The following is a 20747-nucleotide window of genomic DNA, read 5'->3' as shown; positions in this document are numbered from 1 at the left end:
ATGACTGGAATACTGTTAAAAGCGGCGTTAAACCCAACTCATTACATAAGTGGAACCTGGTATCTTGATACCTCCTTTCACCTCGCCTCGCCTCACCTCGCCTTACCTCGCCCTCTCTTTCTGTTCAGAGCTATTAACTATGATGAAAAGGATCCCTTCCTGTGCAATGCCTGTGGTTTCTGCAAGTATGCAAAGTTCGAGTTTACTCTCACTGCCAAACCTTGCTGTGCGGTGGACCCCATCGAGAGTGAAGACGACCGCAAGAAGGTGAGTTTGTTTGTGTACGCAATTGAATAAAGACACCATCCTTCTATGTAAGGACAAATAACCATGCGTTTATTCCAGATTGATAGATCATTTGAAGATAGATGCTGGGTTTCAATAATCTCTATCCTCAGGGCATGGGAGTATTCACCTGAATTTATCTATTTTAAGTGCAAGGGAATATAACCAACCACTGACACCCTGAACTTCTAAGTGTATTACTTCATAAGTGTTCAAAGTTTTCTGAGTCTTCAAAGTTCAAGGGGGTGGTCAGGTAGCCTAGTGGTTAAAGCGTTCGATTGTCACACAGTAGACCCGGGTTCGATTCCCGACATGTGTACAATGTGTGAAGTCATTTTCTGGTGTCCCCCGCAGTGATATTGCTGGAATATTGCTAAAAGGGTCGTAAAACGATACTCACTCACTCAAAGTTCAAGACCTTGGCTCATGCTATCAACCACTGGTTTGCCTGGCCATAACTCAATTATATACGAAATTTGGTGAACTACATCTTGCACTTATAATTATGTGATGATGGTTAAATTGAAAGCTATAAAGATACATATAGAATACATATATGGAGTTACTAGGCCAAAACATCTCAGACGAAGATAGATGTAAATTGTTGTGAACTCTGTAGACATCAGTCTTTCTTATTTGTTCCCAGGCTATCAGCACCATCAACAGCTTGTTGGAGAAAGCGGACAAGATCTACAAGAACCTACAGTCCCATCGGCCTCTGCTGGAGAACCTCCTCATCCAGGTGACAGAACACAACACTGATAGGATCGGGGTAAGGCCACAACACCATGTCCAGTGTTATCTGTCAGGGTAGAAAGACCCAAGTGTAATAACTTTCTTATGTTTGCAGTTTGACTTTACTGCATTAGTGATTCTCAGTTGAGGTTGTTTAGATGAAGCTACAGGATCTTATTGCTTCATTGTTGAGAACAAAACAATATGCTGTACCCTTTGTTCCCATATTGTGTACAAATTGATAGCAACTATGTCGTAAGAGGTGACTAACATGATCGGGTGGTCAGGCTCGCCGACTTGCTGATGCATGTCATCGTATCTCAATTGCGTAGATCGATGCTCATGATGTCCATCACTTGATTGTCTGGTCCAGACTCAATTATTTACAGATCTCAGTCATAAAGCTGGAATATTGATGAGTACAGCGTGAAACAACAAACTTACAAACAAAGAAACAAACAAATTGATACATTATGTCATCTGAACAATGGGATGACTTTATTGAAGTTTCTCTGTATGGTTGACATTTCAAACATTATTCTTCACATCAGATATCAGTAATAAGTAGAATAAAGTAGTAGAAAGTCACAATTGGGGAGTACCCTCACGAATATAGGCTGTAAGTGTCCTTGTTTGTTATTCTCTCATCACACTGAAGACACAGGTACCATTTCCCATGTGGGCCACCCGAGTGTTCCCCCACCTTGATACTGATGGAATACTGCTGCAGGCTGTGTAAAATATCTCTCACTCTGATTGTGACAGGAGGTCCCCACCGCAGGCAGTGGAGGTGGAGTTCCGGCCAGTAGTGTCAACAAGGCCATCCAAATGCTGGCTCAGAAGTACTGTGTGGAGTGCAAGACCTCCTTTGATGAACTCAGCAAGATCATTCAGGTGACAGTTGTTAATTGGTGTTTAGTAGCTCAAAGCTTCAATGCCAGATAACATCGTAATTCCTTAAGTTTTCCATGTGATCAAATCTAATTTTCAGGTGTTTACAGTTTAAATAAAGAAATAACAGTTCTATTTGTCATACTTTTACTCTGCAAGACATGGACTTTTTTGAATGAGGTGTGGATGGTAAAGCATTGTCTGACCCTGACCTATGAATTCAGCTTTGAGTACACTGTTGTTGTATTACCCTGACCTCTGAGTACAGTTGTATGACCCTGACCTCTGAGTACAGTTGTTGTATGACCCTGACCCCTGTGCACAGTTGTTGTATGACCCTGACCCCTGAGTACAGTTGTATGACCCTGACCCTTGTGTACAGTTGTTCTATGACCCTGACCCCTGAGTACAGTTGTTGTATGACCCTGACCCCTGAGTACACTGTTGTTGTATGACCCTGATCCCTGAGTACACTGTTGTTGTATGACCCTGACCCCTGAGTACACTGTTGTTGTATGACCCTGACATCTGAGTAAACTGTTGTTGTATGACCCTGACCCCTGAGTACACTGTTGTTGTATGAACCTGACCCCTGAGTACACTGTTGTTGTATTACCCTGACCCCTGAGTACACTGTTGTTGTATGACCCTGACCCCTGAGTACACTGTTGTTGTATGACCCTGACCTCTGAGTACAGTTGTATGACCCTGTCCCCTGAGTACACTGTTGTTGTATGACCCTGACCCCTGAGTACACTTGTTGTATGACCCTGACCCCTGAGTACACTGTTGTTGTATGACCCTGACCCCTGAGTACACTGTTGTATGACCCTGACCCCTGAGTACACTGTTGTTGTATGACCCTGACCCCTGAGTACACTGTTGTTGTATGACCCTGACACCTGAGTACACTGTTGGTGTATGACCCTGACCCCTGAGTACACTGTTGTTGTATGACCCTGACCTCTGAGTACAGTTGTATGACCCTGATCCCTGAGTACACTGTTGTTGTATGACCCTGACCCCTGAGTACAGTGCTGTCATATGACCCTGACCCCTGAGTACACTGTTGTTGTATGACCCTGACCCCTGAGTACACTGTTGTTGTATGACCCTGACCCCTGAGTACACTGTTGTTGTATGACCCTGACCCCTGAGTACAGTTGTTGTATGACCCTGACCCCTGAGTACACTGTTGTTGTATGACCCTGACCCCTGAGTACAGTTGTATGACCCTGACCCCTGAGTACACTGTTGTTTGACCCTGACCCCTGAGTACACTGTTGTTGTATGACCCTGACATCTGAGTACAGTTGTTGTATGACCATGACAGAAAGTACTGGCATGTCGGCGGGAGCTGGTGGAGTATGACAGACAGCAGAGAGAGGCTGTGGCCGTCAAGGGGCAGGAGATGTTCTTCGGGAGACAGGACTCCAAGGCTAAGGAAGTGGAATCGTGTGCCGCTGCCACGCCCCGCAGGGAGAAGGAGAGGTGAGATACATTACTATATGAGAGTTCCCATAGATACTGTTTTTAATACAACAACAATTCAAAAGCTGTCATTAGTCAATAATAATGCGACTCAGAATGCTGAAAGTTTAGTAAGCTTATGTCATGGACCATGTCACCATCTTGGAACAGTGACATATTCTTAGAGACAAACGTTTCAGATAGCATTGTCTTATTTTCTAATGTATGATTTGTATCTCTCAGCCTGCGTCCAACCAATTGCTACGGCTGTGCCAGCTCGGCAGTGGAGCACTGCATCACTTTGTTGAGAGCCCTTGTCACCAACAGCAATATGCGCCAGATCCTCTGTAGCCAGGTAAGTCAGATGATGTGATAGTGGCCCAGTGCTTAGTTTTCGCAAGTTGAGGATTTGGCGTTGATCCCCAGTATGAGAATGTCCCAGGTTTGATTCACCCAACAAAGTGCAATGTATGAAGATAATCTTGGAGTCTCCTGATATTGTTTGGCTGGAATATTGCTAATGGCTCACTCAAATTATTTTGAGTCTACCAGCTCGAGCCAACCATTGTACATCCTTTTTAGTAGATTTTAATCCTTACATATGAGCTGTCATCAGCTAAGCTTAATGCCAAACTTGAAGACATTTTACAAGACAAAGCATTCAAATTACCGTAATTGACGTAATAAGCGCCCATCTCAAAATTAGAAATAAGGGGCTCTTATTAGAATATTATTTTTGTGGAAAAAACAGAGTTGAAAGATAAATTTCGTGGTTTGTGCTGACAGCCTCAAATGTTTATATACGACAGATATATGTTTCCAGAATTTAATTGCCCATAAGTAACGGTGCATATAACACACGAGTGAGTATTATACGCGAATAAATAAGTCTTGTGTACATTGATCAATCGGAAGGGGTGCTAATTGGGATTGTTCACGAGCCAATATATTAGCAAATATCGCCGTGGGCCCTTATTAGAGAGGGGCACTTATTACCTCGAATACGGTAAATATAAAAGGCCTGGAAAATCCATACTCTCGCTCTCATTCCACCTCTGAATGTATATGATTAGACTTTGAATGTTGTCTCCCCAGGGCATGATCCAGCAGCTGATTGACTACAACCTGCGCCATGGCACCCTGCCTGTACGCAACGAGGTGCGCTCACTGCTGTGTCTACTGACCAAGGACAACCGCCGCGGCACGGAGGAGATGAACAACCTCATCATGACCAGGATCACTGCTGCCATCAAGGGACATCAGTCCAACCCTGATCTGGTAGGTCTCATACTTACTCAGTGTTTGACATTGACTGGTGTCCTGGACCGTCCTGGGGGATTGCTCCTGTAGTATTTGACAGCATTTGCTTGTCTTCAAACACTGCTTACACATATAACAGTCAGCGTAGCTGTTACTGCTGCCATCAAAGAGTATCAGTAGAACCCTTCCATCTAGTTTGTCTCATACTTAGACTGATGTGGGCTCAAGGTAGAACAACTCTTGTTGCTGTTTATCACATTGGTTCCATTTTCTTTTGACAGTCATGAAATATAATGAATGATAAAAGCAGCGATAGAAACTAACAGTTTTAGGCCACTAGTCCTTCTATGAGAACATATAGCAAAACCCCTAAAAAGGGCAATTTTCTACTAGTCCTTAGGATACCTTCACTATTGGGCAGTTTGGCAAGGACTATAGGACTAGTGCCAATTTCTAACACTGTAAAAGACTTCTATAACCACCCTCCCCTTACCCTGAAAGTAACGATCCAAAGGATATGAGTGTGTTCATATAGCACTGGGGGAAACAATATCTAAACACAAGAATATTACAGGCAGTTTCCTTTGATAACATTGATCCACCTGACACCATTGTGAGAAAGAATGACATCCTGTGTATGACATCATGTGTATGTGATGACATCCTGGGAATGTCATTCTGTGACAGGTCCGTGGGTAGCCTAGTGGTTAAAGCATTCGCTCATCACACCAAAGACCTGGGTTCCATTCCCCACATTGGTACAATGTGTTAATCCCATTTCTGGTGTCCCCCACCGTGATATTGCTGGAATATTGCTAAAAGTGGAGTAAAATCAGACTCATTCACTCACTCATCCTCTGACAATCTAAGCAGACAATCAACTTCAGGTTGGATATAGGCCTCAGATCAGAGTCTAACCTAGTCTGTAAATATATGACACTACAGATGCTTGACAGGATGTTTGTGTTGTTGCAGGGTTCATCAGTGCGGCATGAGATCCTGCTGCTTGCCAGCTCCCTCAACCAGGACGACACCTGCTGGGAACAGAGAGTGCGATGTGGTCAGTCTCCAGTCAGAGTAACCTGGGTTCATTATATCAATCTCTGGTCCAGACAAGCCAGGGGTTGATAGTATGAACATCCTGTGTTGTCAGGGTACACTGAAACACAGTCAACGACGTGTGCACAATGTTATGGTTTAAACAACAACCATTGAACCAATCTGACCGAACAGGTTTCCGTGGTACAAAACGATCTTAGCGCTACGACTGTCGTAAATCTATGTTTAGTTACGATCAACTTAGCGCTAAGATCGCTTTGTACAACAGCACCCTGGAAAGTTTAACTTCAGAACTGAATTGTAGTAACCTACATCTCTAAACAAAATCAGGGGGCACGGGTGGCCCAGTCGTCTTAAGGCACTGCGATTCGCTGTGCAGAGTTGCGTCCCTTAGGCCCACCAGAAACCTATGATTGTTTGATCGAATCCCGGTTCGCCCCGATTATGTTTGGTTGGTGCATGTTATCGTATCCCAATTGCGTAGATCGATGCTTATGATATCAATCACTGGATTGTCTGGTCCAGATGCAATTATTTAAGGACCGCCATCATAAAGCTGGAATATTGCTGAGTGTGGCGTTAAACAACAAATAAACAAATAAACAAACAAGCTTGATGCATCAGCACCATACCCTGCTTGTTAGTTTGACTAAAATGGTAAACATTCAAATCCAGCATCACTTTGTGCTTCCCTCCGACATAAGGCAGACATGCTGTGAAGTGGCATTAAGCACAGCACACTCACTCACTCACTCACTCACTCACTCACTCACTCACTCACTCACTCACCCTCCCACTCACTCACTCACTCACTCACTCACTCACCCACCCACCCACCAACCCACTCACTCACTCACCCACCATCCAACCCACTCACCCACTAACCCACTCACTCACCCACCCACTCACTCACTCACTCACTCACTCACTCACTCTCTGACTCTTCGTGCAGTGATGCGACTGTTCCTGATGGGGATGCACATCAAGAGCCCGGTAATCATGGAGAGCATCACACTGCCCTGTCTCCGCATCCTCCAGAGTCTCGTCAGGAACGATGGCGTCATCTTCAAGAAAAGGGTGAGTGTTTGGTTTCAGTGGTCATGGTCTTCTTACCAACATGCTTAAGGCGAGACTTATAAAACAGGTGTACGGATTCCCCCTCCCAAAATGTTGTGAAAGAAATAATCTAAAAAGCACTAGCTGTTATTTTTCTTCTGCTGAGTGCAAAGTTAGAAATAAAGATTGTGCGTGCAATAGAATAATCTACAAGACGGCTTCATTTTGATCCTTTAGTGAGCTTGAGATGAGTGTCATGTGAGTTCCTATTTGAGGAAGCTCATTAAAAATCAGGGCAGTCGGGTAGCCCAGTGGTTAAAGCATTCACTGGTCACGCCGAAAGACCGATGTTCGATTCCTGACATGGGTACAATGTGTGAAGGCCATGTCTGGTGACCCCGCCATGATATTGCTGGAATATTGCTAAAAGCCGTGTAAAAATCTCTAGAAATCACAGGGGATGAAAATCTGTCCCTCAAACTACAAAATACCAATATATTTGCTCACATAAAGAAGCATTACCATTTGAGTCTGCTCAATTGAGTACATAACAGACAAATTTCTCTACTTACTGGTTTGAAAGTTTCCATTATGCAGGACACACCTTGAATAAAAATATAATGAAAGCCAAAAACATTTGAAATACCTATGAGGATGATTACATGCAAGCAGAAATGCAGTCTTGGGAAAGTCCTTAATGTTGATGCATTACAGGAGGGCTGTGAGGCTGGGATGAGTGAGTACCTGTTGCCGGCCAAGTTCCACATGGATGTGAAGCAGTGGCTGGCTGGAGACCCACGCTACTCCTACTGTCAGTGGAGGAAGAGGCTGCCCAGGAGAGGTGAGTGCCAACACTAGAACCCACAGAATTCCACCAGTTTTACCAGTTCGAATTCCAGTTCGCCCCGATTATGTTTCTAGGTTTGTCAGCACAATACCTGTGCTTGTGGGTTTCACCGAAGTGGTAAACGTCTGAGACCTGCATCACTTCGGGCTTTCCTCACACATTAAGCTGACACGGCGCGATATGAGTGGATTACTGTTAAAAGCGTTATTAAACCCAACTCACTCCAGTTCTACCAAGATGGCTATTCAAAGGCGGGAAGGGGCAGGGTTCGAGACCTCCCCTTTTGAAAACCAAATGTAGTGTGTTGTAGGCAGTATAACTGACTGACAGAGGATTTTGATATTTTGGACCCCTCCCTTTTAAAGATGCTGGATCTGTTCTTGTTATTGTAGCTACTACACTTTCAAACAGTTACTAAACATATATCTTAATGATTGCTGTGTGAAATGTTTCTTTGTGTCTCTTCCGGAATCTTTTGGTGTGGGTGAGGGGTGGGGGAGACAGATGGCAAGTCGTCTAACTTTTTATCATCCTGGTAATGCTGGGGGATATAGTCACCTGGTCTGTCTGTCCGTATTTCGTTTCCAGAGCATAACTTGAAATCCGTGAAAGATATTTTATCCAAACTTGATACATGAATTAACCAGGGGCTGAAGTGGTGCCTTTTGCTCTTGTGGTGGCCAGGAGGAATTGTCATCGTTTGATCACTCGGAGATCGGATGGTCTGACTTGATGACTTGGTTGATGCATGTCATCGTATCGAAATTGTGTAGTTCATGGTGTCAGTCACTGGTTTGTCCTGTTCAGATTCAGTTATTTTAGACAACTGGAATATTGCTGAGTGCAGTGTTAAACAAACAAGCAAACAACAACTATAACAATTACTGTTTAGCGGTTACCGAGGAGTCAGAGACAAAGAAAGAGGAGGAGAAGAAAGAGGTCCGGGCCCGCTACCTGATGGAGAAGTACGGGATGAGGTGGCAGCAGAAGATGTGGAAAACCCCGGCCATCACACTGAAGCTGACTCAGAACACCTGGTTACAGCAGGCCATGTTCTCCCCATCTTCCCGCTCCGCCCGACAGACTGCCTGCAGCATCATTGAGGCCATCGCTCAGGTGCCCAGCCGGAGGAAGGAGGTCATGGACATGATCACAGGGTGAGGACCAATAACTGACCGAAGTAGGGGGGTAGGGTAGTCGAGTGGTGTGGAGTGGTGCTGTTCACAGGGTGAGGACCATTAACTGACCGAAGTAGGGGGGTAGGGTAGTGGAGTGGAGTGGAGTGGAGTGGTGGTGTCCACAGGGTGAGGACCATTTACCCATTAGCTGACCAGTGTGGGGGGTAGGGTAATGGAGTGGTGCTGTTCACAGGATGAGGACCATTTACCCATTAGCTGACTGGTGTAGGGGGGTAGGGTAGTAGAGTGGAGTGGTGGTGTCCACAGGGTGAGGACCATTCACTGACCAGGTTAAGGATGCTCCACAATTTACTGACCAATGTCTGGGGGGGGGGGGGGGGAGAATGTCAAGTGGGTAGTGCATGAACACAGGTTGAGGAAGCATGACCATTTACTGACCAATGTAGAGGGGTAGCCAGTCACAGGGTCAGGTCACTTGACAATCTAATATATGTGTGTAAAGGAACATGATTTTACACCTCTGTAAGCATCACTGTCCAGCATCCCTATGATCAAAATTAACATATCATGATATGACTGACCATCTACAACAGCATGAAACCAATCCCACTTGCTGTTGTGTTCAGGTGCCTGGACGAGGTGGGGAGGAGCGGGGAGTGTGCCAGTGACTTCCTGTGCATGTACAAGAGACTCATCATCCCCGATTACTGGAAGTTCTACCTGGCCATTAAGGGGGTGCTGCTGCACCTGGGAGACCTCATCACAAAGGTAGGCATGATAATGGGGGAGGATTGTGTGGGTGTGTGTGTGTGCGTGTGTGTGTGGCTGGGTGTGTGTGGCTGGGTGTGGGTGTGGTTATGACAATTTGGTTTCTGGAAGTATATACATATTAAAAACAATGTTTTGGAATAGAACATATTGCAGAGTATACGCTTACTCATTCATCATGTGAATGAAGGAGTAAACATATACTCCAAAACATTGTGTTCAACAAGTTAACATCCATAAATTTTCTTCAGTATGTGTATCACATCTAAATGCTTTGCAAACATATAACGATGTTGTTTCAGGAAGTAGAGCATCTGGAATACCTTGAGGAAACAACTCTCAGTTCGGACCTAGCACAAGGCTTTGCTCTCAAGTCCCTTACAGGTAGGTTCACAACCATTGTGCTTCTCTGATTCTTCCAAAATAGTCATCAAATGTAGTCAAGGAGTTGGTATCAACCCAAAATAAGGCTCAAGGTACCTAAGTTTGGTAGAGAGTTGTAAATGCCTAATATTAAAGAAATCACAAATGAGATCTTTCAATATGAACCCTGTTTGATTTGGTTGGTTGGTTTGTTGTTTAACGCCGCACTCAGCAATATTCCAGCTATATGACGGCGGTCTGTAAATCCAGACAATCCAGTGATTAATATTATGAGCATCGATCCACGCAATTGGGATCGATGACATGCATCAACCAAGTCAGCGAGCCTGACCACGGCAAGCATGGGTTGCTGAAGACCTATTCTACCCCGGAATCTTCACGGGTCGAACCCTGTTTGAATGTATATTATCCAGTACACTTGTCCTTTGGAGACTTGACTTGACATCCATGTAGGTGCTGAACCCTTGTGGTTGACTCGAATTGAAAAGCTTGGTCCATTCTTCTTTGTTCATTTTTGGTTGTCGAACCTCGGATAACTCAAAGTATTTATGCCTGTCCCTTCAACAATGACACAGCGGTGTTGGACTGTATCTCTAACACGTCAGGGTTGTCAAGTGATATGATAAGACGAGATAGGTTTGTGTTTGTGTGTATGGTACACTGTTCAGCTTCACATGCAGTAAGACAGCCATCATTCTTATGTGGCAGATGGAAGTAATTTTAAGTGTGTTCTCCTCCCCCAGAGCTGCTGTCCATGTTTGTGGAGCAGGAGATGCTGAAGCAGCACTACAAGAACCGTCTGGTGGGCTACATCCTCAACGGCTACCTGTCGCTGCGGAAGCTGGTCGTGCAGCGCACCAAGCTCATTGACGAGACCCAGGAGAAGCTGCTAGAGCTGTTGGAGGAACTCACGACAGGTAAAATAGAACCCTGGCTCACCTCTCGCACACACGACACTGACTCACCTCACGCACAACACAGGCTCATCTCACACACAAAACACTGGCTCACCACACACACAACACTGGCTCACCTCACACACAACACTGGCTCACCTCACACAACACTGCCTCAGCTCACACACAACACTGCCTCAGCTCACACAACACTGCCTCAGCTCACACAACACTTTCTCAGCTCACACACAAATATGCCTCAGCTTACACAACACTGCCTCAGCTCACAAACAACACTGGCTCACCTCACACACAACACAGGCTCACATCACACACAACACTGGCTCACTTCACACACACAACACTGCCTCAGCTCACACACGCAACACTGCCTCAGATCACACAACACTGCCTCAGCTCTCACACAACACTGCCTCAGCTCACACAACACTGCCTCAGCTCACACAACACTGCCTCAGCTCACACACAACACTGCCTCAGCTCACACAACACTGTCTCAGCTCACACAACACTGCCTCAGCTCACACACAACACTGCCTCAGCTCATACAACGCTGCCTCATCTCACACAACACTGCCTCAGCTCACACAACACTGCCTCAGCTCACACAACACTGCCTCAGCTCACACACAACACTGCCTCAACTCACACATATTGCTGCCTCACTACAAGTACCCCAGAAGACTGAAAATAATGTTTGCTTTAGTGAGATCTTTATCCTCCACTCACAGGGAAAAGATAGATCCACATATACACACAACTAGGACTCTTTCCTCCTTATAATTCATGCAATCTTGGGGGTCTGAGTGTTCAAGTTGCCACCATATTATTATGATATTTATTCCCAATCTGTTGCAGGCACTGACAGTGAGACTAAAGAGTTTATGGCTGTGTGTGTGCAGACAGTGAAGAAGTACCCTCTCAAAGACAACCGATCACCTGTCTTCATCTTTGAGAGACTTTGTAGCATCATCTACCCGGTAGGTTCACAGACAGACAGGCAAGGAATAAGGGACAATCCTATGAATCAAGCACCTGCCCATGGCCCTGTTCCACAGTCATCTTAGTGCTAAGACTATGGAGTTTGTTAAAGTAGTTGGGTACCTGGTTGTTATGGCTACTCATCTTCCCAAGGCAAGGGAGTTAGATGACTATATAAGTCAATAAGAGGGACACATTACCTCAAAATTCCAACCTAGTTTGGCAAGGATGGCAACTGGACTTTAAAAGGCAGTTACCGTATTTGACGTAATAAGCGCCCACGGCAACATTTGCTTATGTATTGGCTAGTGAACAAGCCCAATTAGCACCCCTTCCGATTGGTCAATGTACACAAGGCTATTTATTCATGTATAATACGCACTTGTGTGTTATATGCACCCTTATTTATGGGCAATTAAATTCTGGAAAAATATATCTGTCGTACATAAACACTTCAGGCTGTCAGCATAAACCACGAAATTTATCTTTCAACTCTGCTCTGATAAGAGCCCCCTATTTCTAATTTTGAGAGTGCCCTGGGCGCTTATTACGTTGAATACGGTTACTGCCTTGCCTTGGGAAGATGATGACTACTATCTGAAGTTTCTATTAAGGTACTGGAGACGTTCTGGGACACTATGTTTCATTATTTCACTCTTTTGAACCATATAAGTATTTCACTTCATGTTTCGTGCTACATATTGTGACCTTCCATATCATTGCACCCCTAATATGTCTATCATAAATCGGGGCGGTCGGGTAGCCTAGTGGTTAAAGCATTCACTCGTCACGCCAAAGCACCAGGTTTCGATTCCCAACATGGGTACAATGTGTGAAGCCCATTTCTGGTGTCCCCTGCCGTGATATTGCTGGAATATTGCTAAAAGCGGCGTAAAACCATACTCACTCACTCACTCACTCTATCATAAATCTATTTTAAGGTACAGGTGTCTTGGAAGTTCAATTATCATATGTTTATGGTAATATTTTGGTGTTACAACAGTTCTAGTGTATGAAAATGTGTGAGGTCGCGTTGTAGAAACAGCATTCTGTATGTGTTTGCTCATACAGTGATCCCTCGCTACAATGCTACCTTCGGGGCCCAGACAATTGATGAGCGTTATAGATGATCAGTGGTTTAACAAAGGTCAAGTTGTAGGTGGTAGATGACCAATAAAACAGTATACTTGCTCTGCCTACCTAACACAATCTACGTTGCACGTTTCAGAGTTTCAAAAAAGATTAGAATAGAAGCTATTTATGATTCAGTGTAAAAAAATATTTATCGAGTATTAATATGTGCTTTAAAAAAAACCACATCATGCTTTAATTATGATGACCAGGAGGAGAATGATGTTGCGGAGTTCTTCATGATTCTGGAGAAAGATCCCCAACAAGAGGACTTCCTGCAGGGGAGGATGCTGGGTAACCCATACAGTTCCAACGAGCCAGGAATGGGGCCACTCATGAGAGACATCAAGAACAAAATCTGCCAAGGTAAGATACAGGGGACAGGGTACTAGAGAATAGCTCATGGGTGTAGGGGGCACGGGTGGCCCAGTCGTCTAAGGTGCCGTGATTGGCTGTGCAGAGTTGTGTCCCTTGGGCACGCCAGAAACCTATGATTGTGGGTTCGAATCCCGGTTCGCCCCGATTATGTTTCTAGGTACGCAGCACCATACCCGTGCTCGTGGGTTTCACCGAAGTGGTAAACGTCTGAAACCTGCATCACTTCGGGCTTTCCTCCCACATTAAGCTGACACGCCGCGATATAACTGGAATACTGTTAAAAGCGGCGTTAAACCCAACTCACTCACTCATGGGTGTGATTGGTATTGTAAATATGGAACCTTGGACAGAAATGAGTGCAGTGTTTGAAAATATGGAGGTCCTGGGTTTCATTGAGGTTGTTTCTATCGTATTTGAATCTACGGACCCCCTAGGTCTTGAATTTTTAATGTTTGAACAATGTCAATGAGCCATGACTTTTGTGCTAAATTTTGAACATTGGATTGAATTTCGATTCTTCAGTGTAATTGAGATAGAGAACTTAATTGCAGTTTGGTCATGGCATTACTATAGTTTTTGATTAGATTTATCAGTGTTTGTGTTATGACGGAGAATCTTTTATTTATGTGGATTGTTTGGTTTGTTGCAGACTGTGAGCTGGTTGCTCTGTTAGAAGATGACACCGGGATGGAGGTGAGTGTTGATGACGACTACTATATCTGGGGTGGTCAGGTAGCCTTGTGGTTAAAGCGTTCGCTTGTCATGCCGAAGACCGGGGTTCGATTCCCGACATGGGTCCAATGTGTGAAGCCCATTTCTAGTGTTCCCCACCGTGATATTGCTGGAATATTGCTAAAACTGCGTAAAACTGTACTCACTCACTCACTCACTACTATATCTACAACATGTGTGTCTCCATTCCTGTATGCTGTTTATATTCTTGGTTGATTATATGGCATGAGTAGTTGCTCATGCTATCAACCACTGGTTTACTGATACCAGTCGTGTGGGTTTCACCAAAGTGGTAAACATCTAAGAGCTGCATCACTTGGGTTTTTGTCACATTACTCAATACTCAATACTCAAACTCACTCACTCACTCACTCACTCACTCACTCACCCCCACTCACTCACTCACCCAAACCCACTCACTCACTCACTCCCTCACTCTCTCTCTCCCTGGCTGATCATGTTAACAGGTTATCGGTTACTGGACTCACACATATTCACATCAGTCTTATCTCAAGACTACATCTCTGTATGCCATGTAAATGTTGATTGGGTGGTCACAATATCGGTGTTCATCTAATACCCAATGTTGTGTTGCAGCTGCTGGTGAACAAGAAGATCATCAGCCTGGATCTGCCTGTGAAGGAGGTGTACAAGAAGATCTGGCTGCCTGAACATGGGGAGGTGGGTACCTGTCAGAGACGTCACAACGGAGAAACAAGAGAAGCTTGACTAGAATAGCCTTGGTTTGGACTATATCAACCAACCCACCTGTGTGAACACTTATTTTCTGGACCCGTGAAGATCTGGGGTAGAATAGGTCTTCAGCAACCCATGCTTGCTGTGAAAGGCAACTATGCTTGTCGTAAGACGCGACTAATGGGATCGGGTGGTCAGGCTTGCTGACTTGGTTGATGCATGTCATCATATCCCAATTGCGTGGATCGATGCTCATGATGTTCAGACTCAATTATTTACAGACAGCCGTCATATAGCTGTAATATTGCTGAGTGCAGCGTTAAACAAGAAACAAACAAAGAAACTTGTTTTCTGTTTATTGTTGTGTTTTGGTTATACAGCATGGATGATAAGTTCACATAGACTGCAAGGGGTTCTACGATCAAGGATGTTTACTGTCTATATCTATGCCTTTGACTTAGTAAGGATGTATGTCCAGGCTGTGGTCTGTGTCTGACCATCTGATTGTCTGTGTCCAGGGGGAGCCGATGCCAATCATCTACAGAATGAGGGGGCTTCTGGGCGACGCCACCGAGGACATGGTCAACTCCTTCGACAACAGCTCAGGTGGGTACAGCTAGGATCACTTGTATATCCACAGTCAGGGCTTGTCACTTGTATATCACTAGTCAGGGCTTGTCACTTGTATATCAATACTCAGGGCTTGTCACTTGTATATCACTAGTCAGGGCTTGTCACTTGTATATCAATAGTCAGGGCTTGTAACTTGTATATCACTAGTCAGGGTTTGTCATTTGTATATCCACAGTCAAGGTTTGTCATTTGTATATCCACAATCATTCCAAACTGTGCTCCAACTACTGCTTGTTGGTTTTCCCGGTATGAGTTGCTACACTATGTACTTTCTCCCACATTTAGCAGTGATATTCAAAGCACCTTCCATCCTATCTCACTCACTCACTTGCTCTCTATCTCCCTTGTTTACAGAGGAGGACATTGACAAGGAAGAGGTGTTCAAGATGGCTGCCATCTTGGCTGAGAATGGTGGACTCGAGGTCATGTTAGAGAGGTGAGTGAATGACATGATTTCAGGTTAATATGGTACCCAATCTTGTTTCCGATCCAGGATACCACGTCAGACAATGTCCCTGGTACCGGCCTTGTTTCCCATCTAGGATTTCAGGTCAGACAATGTCCCTGGTACCCACCTTGTTTCCCATCTAGGATTTCAGGTCAGACAATGTCCCTGGTACCCACCTTGTTTCCCATCTAGGATTTCAGGTCAGACAATGTCCCTGGTACCCACCTTGTTTCCCACAGGGATCCCGGGTCAGAACCGGTCCCTGGTACCCACCTTGTTTCCCATCTGGGATTTCAGGTCAGACAATGTCCCTGGTTCCCACCTTGTTTCCCATCTAGGATTTCAGGTCAGACAATGTCCCTGGTACCCACCTTGTTTCCCATCTAGGATTTCAGGTCAGAACGGTCCCTGTTACCCCCACCTTGTTTCTTATTGGGGATCCCAGGTCAAATTAGGTCCCTGATACTAGGTTCTGCTGTGACGCTGTAGATCAGTGGTAATTCTGTCAGTTTGGATTGGTTTGGTTGGTTGGTTTGTTGTTTAACGCCGCACTCAGCAATATTCCAGCTATATGACGGCGGTCTGTAAATAATCGAGTCTGGACCAGACAATCAAGTGTTTAATATCATGAGCATCGATCCACGCAATTGGGATTGATGACATGCATCAACCAAGTCAGCGAGCCTGACCACCCGATCCCGTTAGTCGCCTTTTACGACAAGCATAGTCACCTTTTACGGCAAGCATGGGTTGCTGAAGATCTATTCTACCCCGGATCTTCATGGGTCCTGTCAGCTTGGACCAGACTCGAATACTTATAGGCCACTTCGATATATCTAGAATAGCTGGCTGCAACTAGAACAGCATTCAATTCACAAGAACTAGAAAGTCTTCTCAAGGTGAAACAAATATGACACTTAGCAAGACAGTTTTAGCTGCCTGTGTTGTGGACTCACATGCTTGGTTATGTTTCAGACTCTCGTCGGTGAAGGACCTGGTTCTCGGCAAACAGCTCATGGTGGTGCTCCTCAAGCTGTTTGGCTTCGCTGTCAATGTCAAGGCCAACAGACAGGAGCTGATCAAACCGGAACTCAACACTATCAACATCATGCTGGGCGCTCTCAATCTGGTCAGTCCACTCTCACATCTTTACATGATATTGCTGTGAAAAAGCGGTGTTACACCCCACTCACTTATCTGCTGACTTGTTTGGTGAAGTGTAGTGTTTATTGTATATTTAAAGCATTAGCAAAAATAAAAGGCCTAACTACTTAGAAATACACGTGTGGTCAGCTTTTGCATCCAGTTTTCTCATGCTTACATTTTTGATTTAAAGACACTTTTCTGTGACCCTTCAAAACCTGAGTCCTCTGATTCTTGGGCTGATAAGGTATACCCTACTTATGGAAAAACTGATTAGGATTGGGTGTGTGACCTGGGATGTGTGACCTGAGATGTGTGACCTGGTGTGTGACCTGGGATGTGTGACCTGGTGTGTGTGACCTGGGATGTGTGACCTGGTGTGTGTGACCTGGGGGGTGTGACCTGGGATGTGTGACCTGGTGTGTGACCTTGGATGTGTGACCTTGGATGTGTGACCTGGTGTGTGTGACCTGGGGTGTGTGACCTGGGGTGTGTGACCTGGGATGTGTGACCCGGGATGTGTGACCTGTGGTGTGTGACCTGGGATGTGTGACCTGGTGTGTGTGACCTGGGATGTGTGACCTGGGGTGTGTGACCTGGGATGTGTGACCTGGGGGGTGTGACCTGGGGTGTGTGACCTGGGGGGTGTGACCTGGGATGTGTGACCTGGGTTGTGTGACCTGGGTTGTGTGACCTGGGATGTGTGACCTGGGGTGTGTGACCTGGGATCTTTGACCTGGGATGTGTGACCTGGGATGTGTGACCTGGGGTGTGTGACCTGGGGTGTGTGACCTGGGATGTGTGACCTGGGGTGTGTGACCTGGGATGTGTGACCTGGGATCTTTGACCTGGGATGTGTGACCTGGGGTGTGTGACCTGGGATGTGTGACCTGGGGTGTGTGACCTGGGATCTTTGACCTGGGATGTGTGACCTGGGATGTGTGACCTGGGGTGTGTGACCTGGGATATGTAACCTGGGGTGTGTGACCTTGGATTGCAGGGTGTGACCTGGTTGTGTATGAGTCAGTGTGTGAGACTTTGGATCATTGATCATCCAGTCTGGTGTGTCTGGTTTGCCTGGTTAGAGCTTGTACAAGGGCTGCAGGCTGCCAGGTCACTGGTATATTGCTGTCTGTGACGTACAGTAACATTGACTCCTGTTTGCTCCTGTGTGCAGGCCCTGTGGAGTGAGCAGGAGGGTGGGGCCAGTGCCACAAAGGGGCAGACCATCACGGAGCAGATCCTGCAGATCTTGGAGGTCATCCTACTGGAGGCCAGTCAGCAGACCCCGGAGCAGTATACCGTGAGTAGTTGTAGGAGACACTGCTGGTTGTCACTGTATCTATAGATTTGGATCTTTATAACCTGACATTGTATTGTACAAGGGGACACTGTATGATCTGACACTGTTCAAGGGGACACTGTACGATCTGACACTGTACATGGTGACACTGTACAACCTGACACTGTTCAAGGGGACACTGTACGATCTGACACTATAGAAGAGGAGACTGTATGACCTGACACTGTACAAGGGGACACTGTATGACCTGACACTGTACAAGGGGAAACTGTTCAAGGGGACACTGTATGACCTGACACTGTTCAAGGGGACACTGTATGACCTGACACTGTTCAAGGGGACACTGTATGACCTGACACTGTACAAAGGGGAAACTGTACGATCTGACACTGTACATGGTGACACTGTACGACCTGACACTGTACAAGGGGACACTGTACGATCTGACACTGTACACTGTATTCCCCCAGGAGTTCTCCAAGCTGTGTGGCGACAAGGAGCAGCTGATGATGTTGCTTGGCCGCATCAACTCCCCCTTCGTCCGCGCCAACAACAACGTCCTGCAGGCTCTCATGAGGCTCATCCCTTTCCTGGCCTTCGGGGAGGACGACAAGATGATGGCGCTACTCAACCACTTCAAGCAGTACCTCGACTTCAACAAGTAAGTACAATCTCTTGATGATACAATCCATGCTTAACACAAACTGCAAGGACTACTTTCTCAAATAGAGATTCATTTTTTCGAATTAGAATTTGTACCAGATGCCATGGAATATATTGTTAAGCAACCGCTACCTCTGGAAGTTCAAGATGAACTTTGTCCTCCTGTGTGGCTTCAAGTGGTGAGGTGACGTGAAATGGGGTTAACGTCGCGTCCAAGATTATTGCATTTATACAGCGACGTGCATGCACGTGGGTGTATGAGGCTGCTTGTACTAGTGCGGACTGATGCCGATTTATAGTGCTAGCCCACTGAGATACAATGCCACAGTTTAACATGAATATCCAACTCAGTATGCTGACTTTAAGCCAACCAGTCCTAGTTATACCCTGTTAATGCGGCAGACAGGGTAAGAACAAGTACCGTCTTTAAATGTCTTTTGGTATGTATCGCTACCTTCCGCTCTCCGGGCAGACACTCTATCACTTGGGGAGACAGATGCTGAGGCTTCATGATGCTGACAAACTCAGGTCTTTCCAGCCTTGCTGTGGACCTGTGCCAAGCATAACAGATCTTCACCTTGCCAGGACCTGCTGTTGTGGGTTTGAATCCCAGAATAGCCCTGATTATGATCCTTGGTCTGCCTGCACCAATACTCCCATGGCTTTGACCATGGTGCTAGACAGCTACAACCTGCATTGTGTTTCCTCACACATGTTGATATAACTGGAGAACTGGACACTGGATGAGCAGGACTTAGGATGTGCAGGCTTTCGTCATGACCACATGCTGTTTCTGGGTCAGATTAGCCCCCCAGCAACCCATGTTTGAATCGACCTGTGAAGATCCAGGGTAGAATAGGTCTTCAGCAACCCATGCTTGCCGTAAAAGGCGACTATGCTTGTTGTAAAAGGCGACTAACGGGATCGGGTGGTCAGGCTCGCTGACTTGGTTGATGCAGGTCATCGATCCTAATTGTGTGGATCAATGCTCATGATATCAACCACTGGATTGTCTGGTCCAGACTCGATTATTTTACAGACCGCCGTCATATAGCTGGAATATTGCTGAGTGCGGCGTAAAACAACAAACCAAACCATGTTTGAATCCTCAAATGAGATTGGGTGGTCACAATGTGGGTAGTAGGCAGCTAACAGAAGGGATGGTCAAACTCGCTGGCTTGGTTTATGTTCTTTCTTGGAATTAATACCAAACACTGTGAAAGTTATTAAGCAAATAATACAAGCACTGAAGGTTATTATTAAGTTCAATATGTCTTTATCCTCTAATAGTGTGTAATCAGACAGGTGCTATGGCCTGATGACACCAGACAGACGATGTAGGTCTGTTAAGCATTGCACTGCCTAGAGTTGCATACCTTTGTCTTGCCAGGATCTGACATGCCCTGGTATAACTGAAACAATGTTAAAAGTGTATTTATACAGGTGTTAATCTGCCTTTCTTCTGCCAGGTTTGACTTTGAGCACAGCCAGGATGAGCAGGTGCACCTCGACTGTTTCTGTGTCATCGCAAGTGGTATTGAGGTAAGAGGAAGCCATCACGATAAATTATCTTGTGTCTCTCACGACTGTCACATTTTCTGTGTTGGCTTGGGATCACATGAGTAGCCAAGTGGTTAAAGTATTTGCTTCATGCTGAAGGCTATGGTTCCATTCCCCACATGGGTACAATGTGTGAAGCCCTTTTCTGGTGTCCCCTGCTGTGATATTGTTAAAAGCATCATAAAACATACAGGGATGTCATGTCAGACCCATGAAGATCCGGGGTAGAATAGGTCTTCGGCAACCCATGCTTGCCGTAAAAGGCGAC

General features: G+C 45.6%; 1 protein-coding gene across 1 annotated transcript in view; it reads left to right on the top strand.

The window, feature by feature from the left end:
- Positions 1-20747, top strand: part of LOC139459674 (E3 ubiquitin-protein ligase UBR4-like) — a 159208-nt gene that overhangs the window by 107309 nt on the left and 31152 nt on the right. The window contains exons 84-106 of the mRNA XM_071241293.1: positions 129-267; positions 932-1057; positions 1786-1914; positions 3245-3402; positions 3625-3736; positions 4477-4659; positions 5617-5701; positions 6653-6777; positions 7471-7597; positions 8496-8760; positions 9369-9510; positions 9813-9894; positions 10638-10811; positions 11670-11791; positions 13136-13289; positions 13951-13994; positions 14631-14714; positions 15248-15335; positions 15717-15798; positions 16786-16939; positions 18131-18256; positions 18727-18917; positions 20389-20461. Coding sequence (XP_071097394.1) covers positions 129-267; positions 932-1057; positions 1786-1914; positions 3245-3402; positions 3625-3736; positions 4477-4659; positions 5617-5701; positions 6653-6777; positions 7471-7597; positions 8496-8760; positions 9369-9510; positions 9813-9894; positions 10638-10811; positions 11670-11791; positions 13136-13289; positions 13951-13994; positions 14631-14714; positions 15248-15335; positions 15717-15798; positions 16786-16939; positions 18131-18256; positions 18727-18917; positions 20389-20461 — 2965 coding nt within the window. The remainder of the gene's footprint in view (positions 1-128; positions 268-931; positions 1058-1785; positions 1915-3244; positions 3403-3624; positions 3737-4476; positions 4660-5616; positions 5702-6652; positions 6778-7470; positions 7598-8495; positions 8761-9368; positions 9511-9812; positions 9895-10637; positions 10812-11669; positions 11792-13135; positions 13290-13950; positions 13995-14630; positions 14715-15247; positions 15336-15716; positions 15799-16785; positions 16940-18130; positions 18257-18726; positions 18918-20388; positions 20462-20747) is intronic.

Source organism: Haliotis cracherodii, unplaced genomic scaffold (genome assembly GCF_022045235.1).
Source record: "Haliotis cracherodii isolate W230 unplaced genomic scaffold, xgHalCrac1.p SCAF_13, whole genome shotgun sequence".
Classification (NCBI taxonomy): domain Eukaryota; kingdom Metazoa; phylum Mollusca; class Gastropoda; order Lepetellida; family Haliotidae; genus Haliotis; species Haliotis cracherodii.
This window is presented reverse-complemented; position numbering and strand designations above follow the sequence as displayed.